Source organism: Lepisosteus platostomus, chromosome 14 (assembly GCF_059453375.1).
Source record: "Lepisosteus platostomus isolate fLepPlt1 chromosome 14, fLepPlt1.hap1, whole genome shotgun sequence".
Lineage (NCBI taxonomy): Eukaryota > Metazoa > Chordata > Actinopteri > Semionotiformes > Lepisosteidae > Lepisosteus > Lepisosteus platostomus.
The window spans coordinates 41,783,353-41,794,096 of record NC_142624.1 but is presented as its reverse complement, the minus strand read 5'-3'; the positions used below and the strand labels follow the sequence as shown (position 1 = coordinate 41,794,096).

The following is a 10,744-nucleotide window of genomic DNA, read 5'->3' as shown; positions in this document are numbered from 1 at the left end:
AGAACGGGTTTTCTTACGATTTTTTGATCTGACTCTGTTTTGGAATTCAATTTCTCAGCATGGCAATATACTGTACAACATAGGCAGCCAAAAGTCTAAAAAAAAAGTTGCAGATAAGATCAAATTATCACTCACCCTAAAGTTCCCTTGGGATCAGAAATCCAGAACTGAGCGTAAAAAATGTCTAAGCAGTGTTGAAATGCTAACCTTAGCTTGGTTTCAACAGAGCGATCCTGCCATCTATCTCTGAAGCCCTCCAGTCATCAGATTTGAAAATGTTTCTCAAACCAAAAAGTCTAAATCAGTAAAAAAAACTTTTAGAAGAGCTCTAGGAAACTGGTGGTATTCAGTAATTTATCTATTTCCGATAAACTCGGACATTGCAGTTTTTGCATAACTTTTCTTGACTTGCATTTAAAACATCCATCTGAGCATGGTCTAACTCTTCTGTATGTTGTATAGACGCAGAGAGTGTTGAATCTATCACAGCCACTAAGTGAAAGAACAGAAGGTAAATAAAGATGGACACATATATAAAAAAGGTAAATATTGATACATGTACTGAAAAAGTTTGAATGAATACATTTAAGTTTAATATTTTATTTTTATTTGTCAATACATTTATAAAACTTTTAAACTAAACAATTCAAAGTCACAACAATAGACCTCTATACAAATTGTAATACACATTTCCAATTCATTATCATGATTTTTCAATTCCTTCTCTACATTTCCATGTTTATACTGCATGTATATTTTTTCTGATAACCACTTTTGTTTGAATTCTTTTTAGTCACATTTTAAATGTTCTACTGTATTCTTGCTATAATACTTTCTTACTTGATAACAATTAAGTAAAAAACATACAATACATAAAAGACAAAACAGAGTCCAAACTGGTGAATTATCAATGTGAACACACAATATGGTATCAGTTACCAGAAATTAGGACTATAAAATAAAAAAATACAACAAATCCTACAATTAAAGAATATTACAAATTTAGAAATGCGTATGGAATTTTCAAAATCTAGGATACACAATTCTGACATCAGATATACCACTGGAATAGAAATAAGGTTCTGACTTTTAGTTAAGGATGAGTATTTGCATGTACAGTACATCATAAAAATATAGATATTTTTGCAGAAAGTATATTTATATAGATTCAGATGAAAAAACAAGGCATGGTTATGTAAAGCAAATATCTATTTTCTGAATTAATTAGTTAATTATTTGAATCTGTTAAGTCTGTTAAGAGATTAGTACAAAATAAAATAGAACCCTAACAGTATAGAGTGGCTTCTCCAGTTAATAATCAGCTTTTGCTCTTGCCTCTTAATTTCATGTTGTGAAATAATAATAATTACAGGTAATGGGTACTCCCCTCCACCACAAATGTGTTCCACCCACCTGGATGATGCAACGGCAGCCAAAGTGCACCAGTAAGCTCACCACACAGCAGCTATCAGTGGGGAGGAGAACAGAGTTATGAAGCCAGTTCAGAAATGGGAATTATTAGGAGGACATGATCAGTAAAGGCCACTGGGAAATTTGACCAGGAGACGAGAGTAACATCTCTACTCTTTTCAAGAAACATCCTGGGATTTTTAATGACCTCTAAGAGTGAGGTCCTCACTGAAGGACGGCGCCTTTTTACAGTATTGTTTCCCCATCACTATACTGGGGCATTAGGACCCAGACAGCCCACAGGGTGAGCACCCCCTACTGGCCCCACTAACACCTCTTCCAGCAACATCTTTAGCTTTCCCATCAAGGTTCTGGTCAGGCTCAAAACTCCTTAGATGCAGTGAGTTGCTGTGATATATATGAATATATATAATTATACGGTAATAGGATTTTGGAAATATCCATGGCTAATGCATTGTGCAATTAGCAGCTGGCATATGGTGTAGAACCTATCAAACTATCTGATATGCGATTTCTACACATTAAAAATTCATGCCATGGTAATGAATTATATGCAAGTTAAATGTTCTTAATGTTATGCATAGTGTGACATATCTTGTCTAAATAATTTCTACGTATAGTAATACATACACAAATATGGTAATTAAAATAACATTTTGAATGTTTATATCTAGTTTATGAGATTAATATTTAGAAAAATGAACTGTGGAGTGTTGTATGAAAGGTTTTATAGTTTAAAATTACTTGAGTATTCGCCCAGCCATAAATATACTGATTTTTTTCATCCTTGCGATTTCTGAATTTTGAATTTTATGAATTTTCTATTGTCTCCACCATAAAAGTTTTGCCTTTGCAAAGTGACATTGACCTGGAAGCAGCAGTTCCATTATTGAGGTCTCTTTAAAACATTCTTGAAATTTCTGTGCTCAGTTACAGTGAAATTCAGCACTGGGCAAATGAAAACTCTTTCAAACACAAAAGACAAACACCATCCTATCTGCTATATACCGTGAAATCTTTATCAAAACCTTCCAGATGAATGTGTGCAACTGAAGTTTTTATTTTTAATTCAAGAAGAGCTTTTCTGGAGGAAGGGAAGGAATTGGTTGCTTTGAGCAGGTTGGACAAGAGACCCCCTGTTTTGTACACTAAGACCTGTCTCTGAGAGTGAGCAATAAATTATATTATGAAATTAAAAAGCACATGTTGGAGCAATCCATTAGTAATCCTTTAATAGATGACCATATTCTACAAGGCCATGATTAAGGAATTTTAAGGAATTATCCAGACAATTAAACTAAATTAAGTTAATTTATCATCACCATCTTAAAACTATTCCACTAGTGATAACTGTAATGGACATAAAAAATGTATGGACTTATCCATTCATGTTTCAGAATTATTATGTTTCTGAAAAAATGTAATTTTCTTTGTGCTTTGGGGTACATCTTTATTTTGTGTACACACTAACTTAAACTGCCAACTAACCTAAAATATTATATTTCTGATCTTTTTATGTCAAATTAAACCAGTTGCATTAGAATTTATTTAGTTCCCTCATGTTGCTCACAATTGTTTGTAATTTTCTAAATGTATATTATATATAAATACAGTATATACCTCATGTAATATTAGTGTTATCATTAAAACAAGATAAAAGAGCTCTCAATACTTATGGCTTTCATTCCAAATGAGCTTTTTGTAAAATTTAGTGAGAATCAATACAGACATTTGACATTCCTTTTCTTGAGAATCAAATTAATATTTAAAATCAATTTTAAAATATCATATACAGTACATTATTTTCTTTTTATATGCTAAAGCTTCTGAATATTTCTTTCACCGTTGTGGTTAATAATGCATGTTTTCAATCTCACTTTTCAAGTGTTTGTATTTCAAGACAGTAACTTCTCCAGGAAGTTACAAAAACGGTATTATAATGATTTTAGAGTTCTTCAGTACTCTTCCAATATTATTTTCCACATCATCTAGTAATGGGACAGGGAAACATTAGATTTAACATAAAGTGTCCGATCCAAACCCTTAAATGAAGGGTGTTCTCCACAATCCATACATGTACAAAATCAAAAAGATTATAGTTATAATTATGAATACGCATAAATATATTCTTAAAAAGTATAAATTGTATTGAGATAACATGCAGTCCTTGTCTTCTGTAGTAAAATCCACGGTATAGAAATTGTAAAGTAAGACAGCTTCCCAGAAGACAAGAAAAAAAAAGGTACAATTCTTCATCAGGACCACAATATGTAATCCACTCTGTGCCTTTAGGTAACTGGTCTGTGATCAGCACAGGCTTGGTGTTAAAGACTTTGGCTGTAGCTTTCACTGGTGATGACAAAAAAGGTAGAACCAACTTCTTAAGTATACGGGTTTGTAACAGAACCCAATTCCAGCACAGAGAAAATTTATTTTCATGGAGACCAAATAACCAGGCATTCTAGCAGGCAAAATCTTCAAACACACCACAATGGGAATGGTGATGATGGTTAGGGAGTATTGTGGCAGCATATCCTCCTTCAGGATGGCTTCTCACCATTTCGCAGGATTCCTGTGGGAAAAAATAATGTTCACAATGCATTGGCATTTAAGAGTTTACCTATTTACATGGGTTTTATTGTGCACTTTAGATTTTGCCAGATATTAATGTATTCTGTTTTATCATCCAGTACAAAGCAGCTTAGTCACTCCGTGTAATGCATATCATCTTTCAACATGAGATTAGTTCAACTTGAGTCAATAATAATTATTATTATATAAAGATTTGGAATGCATTAGGAAAGCAGTCATTCTAAAGAAGGGATTGAGCCTTGATTTGAAAATGCTCAGGGAAGGTATTTCTGATATACTGAGGAAATACATTCCAGAGTTCTAGCATATTGCAAGAGAAGGCCCTGTCACCCATATTACAGTATGTAGATGTACTTGGGGGACAGACAGGAGAACACAATTAGACAAATGAAGGTTGCAAGTTGGGGGGGTTGTCAAACAAGTTCTGAAGTACCAAGCCACGTAGAGAATAGAGCAATAGCTCGATTGCACATATAAAAATATATCTTGTTAAAATGTAAATAGGTTAATCCATTATATGGATAAACCTATTTAAAATATACAATTTGTATTTAATATCTTGTTTCCCCCACCATATATCATAAATTAAAATAAAAAACATAATACTCAAACCAGAACATTGTGGTATTTACAAAGCCTTGCAAAATATTCATCTTTTGCCAGTATCACACAAGAATTAAAAATGTATATATTTTTTAAAAAATTCAGAGCTAATGTTTCAGCTGATGTATATCTGAAGAGGTTCGAGTAGGTAGCTGTGTCAGCATGCATAGGCTGCAAAAGAACACATAAAGGTTTATTCCATGCTGAAAGGAAAATAATTGAAACACAACATTTTGGCTAAATGCTCTATAGCTGAAAAGTTGTCTTTCTTTTCCTTTCAGGATGGAGTAAACCTTTACCTGTTCCATAATTTTCAATCCTAAAACAGGTTCAGTTTTATCCTTAAGAATTTCATTTCATAAATAGAGGTTTCCTATTGCCTTTTATTATTTAATCATTAATGGGCTTACCTGAGGTTTCATATCTTCCAATCCCAAAGTTGCTACACTACCCAGCTGCTTCTTGGTTGGATCTTTCTGGGGTTTTACAAGCCGGTGAAGCTTAGATTTCATCACCTGGAGGTTAGCAAGAGAAAATTGGCATCCAAGCAACTTGCATGAAAGATTAGCATTACAAGTATATGTTACCAGGATATAGAACAATTACAAGTACATACAGTAGAACAAGTGAAGGTTGAAATATGTCATGTCGTTTGCCAAACCACTTTATACCATACGGAGTCATGGGAAGACGGAGCCTACCCTGCAAGCAATGAGCGCAAGGCAGGGTACACCCTGGATGGGGCACCAGTCCATCGCAGGACAAGTGCAAGCCAATCATACATGTGAACAATTTGGAGGCCACGGTAAAGACCGAGGGAGGCAATTTGGCCTGGACACCGGGATTGCACTACCCTCCTTACTCTTATGGGGAAATACCCAGGGATCTTTAATGACCACTGAGAGTCAGGACCTCAGTTTAAGATCGCATCCAAAAGACAGTGCCCATTACAGTATAGTGTCCCCGCCACTATACCAGGGCAGCCAGAGGGCGCTCCTACTCTGTCCTGTCTCTAGTTTCCTGTGCTTTGCTCTCCTTCCGGTGTCTCTCTCTCCCTTGGGCTATATATTTCTGGGTCACTTATTCTGCTTCACTCAGCATTGACGTTCGGATGTCCTGAAACTTGCCTAGCATCCAGGTCGCCCCACGTTTGCTGCCTGAGGGCATTGGTTTCTATTCGACTCCTGAACTGCTGAGCCCGGGCTTTTTCCACGCTCCGCCGCTAGGCATCTGGGTCTTTCTCCGCTCTCCTGCCTCTCCACGGTTTGTCCTTTCCGACATCTGTGACAGAATGCTGAGCCACCTACTGACCCTGCGAGCGGCGCTTTTTGTTTTTCTGCTGGTTTTTTTCTCTGGGCTTTTTTTTTCTCTCAGCTCTTCTATTCATATCGCGGGATGCCTTTTTTTTTTACTCCTGTGCCTGTACCTTCTTTCCTGACTGCCCCATCATCTCATATCACCGACCACTTAATATGGGCAACCTTCTTGTTCACAGCTCCTTTGACTGCCCACAGCAACTATCCACCACAGGTACTTTCAACTGCAACAGAATCTGTTGTTTCATCTGCAAATATACTGTATATACAATACAACACACATTCAAGGCCCCTCTGGACATTCCAGATCACACAGATGACATCATGTATTTCCAGTAACCTAATTTACTGCATCTTTTGTATCTCTGATGGTTTCCCATTTTACCTCTAATGGCCAAGCTCTTGCTGATCTGTCCATCTGCATTCACACAGGGGGGTTTTGAAAATTCTATTGCAGAAAGAAATCCAAAACCAAAATTATCCTGAAACATATCACACCTTCCCCATCTCTAAATGACAGACTCATCTCCTTCTAAATCCTCTCTATTTTGACACCTCTTCTACTGTACTCCTTGAGCTTGGACACTCATTGTCACCTGCTTCATGGCCTATTGCTCCGTCTTTTGTTCTCCCTTTATTTATCTGCCAGTTCTTCTCTGTCCCTTACTACTGAATAAGGCTCCACAGCTGAAACATTGTGTCTCTTTGCTTTACCTTTCATCATGGAATAAAACTTCACCTCTTCCTTTGCAGACTACAAACGCTCATGCAGCTACTTACTTGAATTATTACCAGTATAAATTTCATTCTTGAGTGTTGAATGGTTAACACTGATTTAACAGTTTCATCTTCATCAGGCAAAATACTATATACTGTAATATCAATCACCAAGTTAAGATATAATGAAATATCTGTATAGCATTTATATACATTTCTTTTATTCTTAAATAAATATTTTTAAATTATTTCATTAAGAATAACACAACCTAATGAAACATAATTTTGAGATATAAAATTAAAATATATAGTGGTATAAAAACCATTATATTAAAGTTAAGATTTCTTAACTTTCTTAACTGCCGTAATGGATTATATAAAGTGTATTATTTTGAATTATATGAGAAGGTGACATTTTACATTGTAATAAAAATATCAATTTTGTTTAACTCCGTAAGAATTGAAATGGAAGAGAATACACTATTGGTTTACTATTAAATAAAATGCTAATTTGTAAAGAGATTACATTCTTATATACAGTGAAGCCTTAATTGCTTAAAACAAATCTGCATAGGTACTTTTATACTTAGTTGTAATTATCATATTTTAAAATGAATGATTTGACCATTCTGTAACGAACAGTTCTTTCCAGACCCTATGCAGACGACACAATCCGGGGTTGAGTGAAAAAAAACAGGGGAAAAAGCCATGCAGGAAACAGGGATCAAAACAGGGGGCATGTCCTTTGGTGCGCTGGTGTTTGGTAAAGGTGTGGCTGAGGCAAACAATCCGGGAGAAAATCCAAGGGGGCACCAAACGAAAGCAAAAGTTCAAAACATCCATCCAAAACAAACTAGATAAAAACTGGAACCGGGTCGCAGCTGGTGGGGGGGGAGCAGAGAATAAAACCTTAACGGGATCAGGCGCTTCCAGGTCCCGGACTCGCATGATACGGAGATCAGATGCAGAACCCGGATTAACGTCAGCACCTGGCTTTTAAGGAGGACTGGGAACAGGGGACAGGTGCACAAAATCATGTCTGAAGTGAAAGGGCCAGAGCCCCCTTAAGGGGGAGGGACTACAGTTGTGACACATTCGTTGAGTACATCCACAGAATATATACTTTTAAGCAGGATTGCACTACCCCGTCTCTATATTGATTGTGTACAGTGTAAAATTAGATTCAGAGTTTTTAGAATCCCATGGCCAAAATTAATGTTATGATTAAAAAAAAATATTAGGATTTGATTCCCTTCCAGAAATATTATTCCTTCTTCTCAGATATGAAACTGTAATTGGCAAAAGTTATTTCTGTATTAGCAACAATTAATTATGGTCCCCTTATACAGATGCAGCCATTCAAAGTGCGCGGTACACACACGTACCGGAGATAATTGGCTACGGCGTCGCGCATTGTGACGCACGATGACGCACGGTACCGCGGTACGTGATTGGTTGACCGACAGGGGCACTCGTGGTCCGTTGGTCTGTCGTAGAAAGATTTACAGTAAACGTCTTTACTGTGCCCGTTGTAGTATTGAATATTTATATGGAATTTTACCACTGAAGAGAAATCTTAGTACCTGAGCATAAAAAGAATAGGAGCATACTGCAACGCGTGTGAAGGCCATAAACTATATTAATTTTGGAACTTAAACATACAGTATATGGCTGGTCTCGGTACTTTAAAGAAAACATACACACCAGTATTCCATTTCTCCCTAAACATTTTAAGCATCGAAGTCTTTAACGTGATACCGGAGTCAACATGCATACTTTTAGAATTTGATTAAAAGGGAATATAATATGGAATCGCATATCTAAAGAAATTAATAACGATATAATTATATTCATGTTGCAAAAAAACTGCAACGGACATAAAAACTCCCTTGCTTTTAACAGAGCGTTCCATAATTTCTAACTACGAAAATGATTTAAACTGCGACACTTATCATTCAACCAGAGCTCGAAATATCACAAGGATCCTCTAGAGCACAGCAAAGACTGTATTAAAAGAATCGAGTATCTCAAGAAATTAATAAGATATAATTATATTCGTGTACTGCGACAGGGCTGTGTAGGGCTGTTTCACCTCTGTCTTCATGTGACTCTATTCAAAAGCCATTTAGCAAAGAGGGGATGAGAAGAGTGACAAACTAGTATACAGTACAGTACTTCAGATCTTTTTTTCTGAACCGGGGAAAATCTGATCATGTTTCTCTATAACAATAATAAAAAACATTGCCACACCCAGACTGTTAAACCAACGCATTAGCACGTCAAAGCCCATTGAGGAGCCGGGCGCAATAACTGTTTTGTCCCTTGATTTAATGATCTGCATTAATTACAGAAATCGAGTTCCTCCTCTTTGCAGACGAACTGGTCCTGCTGTCGCCCACAGAACAGAGGCTGGAGCAGCACTGTCAGACCTGGGCGCTGACAGTCAATCTGGACAAGACCAGAGTTATGGTTTTCCAGAAAAAAAGCCAGACCCCCATTAGTCTTCCTGGGATCGTCGGATTATGAACGAATAAAAGCATCTTATTAAAAACGCGTTTGCTTTTGTCTGGGTATTTACTTTGTAATCTGTGGTTTACATCTACTGTATTGTTTTGAGATGCCACTTTTAAAGGTGATATGTAAAATAAAGTTTTTTATTATTGTTATAGAGAAACATGATCAGATTTTCCCTGGTTCAGAAAAAAGACGATTAAAATCCGTAATCTTTCCACTTGTATGTCATCTGAAAATACAAGAAGTTTCTGCTTTGTGCTAAGACATTAACGAGTACAACCCCCCTCTCTGCGGGAGGGCTGGCTGTAACGAATTAAAGAGTTTTGCTGGAAAAACATTGTTCAATTTTTCATTACTCACAGTCAGAAGGCGCACCATACTGAGGAAACTCTAAATGTTGGAGACAGTGCGGAACCCAAGGTAATCATTGGCATATATTCTGGAACTGTCCTAAAATAAGGCTTTTCTGGAAGGAGTTACATGAGGCCCTGGAAACTATATTTGAAAGGAATATACCCTTTCCATTTGAGGCTTTATATTTTGGTAAACTGGATTTTGATTGGAGAGGATCTGACGAATATTTGTTTGGAATCCTTATATCAGCAGGGAAGAAAGCTATAACAAGAAAGTGGCTTCTCCCAGATTTACCAACAATGAATGATTGGATTGAATTAATAAAGGAAATATATATAATGGAAAAAATAACATTTTCACTAAAATAACAAATTAAAGAAATTGTCAAATATTGGTCTAGATGGGTTCAGTACATTAAACCTTTAAGGTCGGATTTTGTTGAGATACAAAATAATTGGTCTCTTCCCTTTTCATATTCATAAATGTACTGTATACATCTTCTTTCTTTTGAATGTATATAGTTTTGTTTAAAAGTTATATAATTGTAAAATACTAGGGGAACAAACAGGAATAGACAATTTTTGCCTGTGATGTAAGGCTGAATAATGGTGGTTTATATGTAAAATGGTTTTGTTTTGTTCTCTAAAATAAAAAAATTAAATAAAAGAAACTGTAATTGACAACAATTATGTTAACATGAGTTAACATGTTCTCTGTGTTTCCATTGTTGTATTTTTGTTTTACTTTGTCACATTTTTTTGTAAAGGATCCTAAGTGGAGAAAGATAGCTGACGATCCATAGAGTGCTGTCAATATCGCAGAAGATTAATGCAGTAAAATCTTTATGTTCATAATGTTAGGTGCCTTGAAATCTCTGTGAATTGTGAATATGTGATTGTGGGACTTTTCAGAGAATATTCTTTATTTTTTACATCTTTTTTTAATATTTTAAACTTTATAACAATACATCTATATTATTGTTCAGTAATAACAGATAAGAAAGTAAATTAAGTGTTCTCACTCACTCCCCAATCAGCCAACTCATTCTCCTGAACAGAACCATTAATCTAGTTTTGTTGAAAGTGAAAGCTGATGAAAGTTAGGATGCATGTGTGTACTTACCTCATAAATGTAATCAAGTATTTCTAATATTGTAAGAATGCTTGCACCAATAAACAATCCCATCTGACCTCCAATGTCACCTAATGAGCAAAAGA

General features: G+C 35.8%; 1 protein-coding gene across 1 annotated transcript in view; it reads right to left on the bottom strand.

The window, feature by feature from the left end:
* Positions 1 to 570: 570 nt before the first annotated feature.
* asic4a (acid sensing ion channel subunit family member 4a) overlaps positions 571 to 10,744 on the bottom strand; it is a 107,164-nt gene continuing 96,990 nt past the window's right edge. Inside the window, exons 8-10 of the mRNA XM_088606321.1 lie at positions 10,650 to 10,729; positions 5,037 to 5,141; positions 571 to 4,003 (exon numbers count right to left, since the gene is read on the bottom strand). Of these exons, the coding sequence (XP_088462447.1) occupies positions 3,893 to 4,003; positions 5,037 to 5,141; positions 10,650 to 10,729 (296 nt within the window). The 3' untranslated portion in view covers positions 571 to 3,892. The remainder of the gene's footprint in view (positions 4,004 to 5,036; positions 5,142 to 10,649; positions 10,730 to 10,744) is intronic.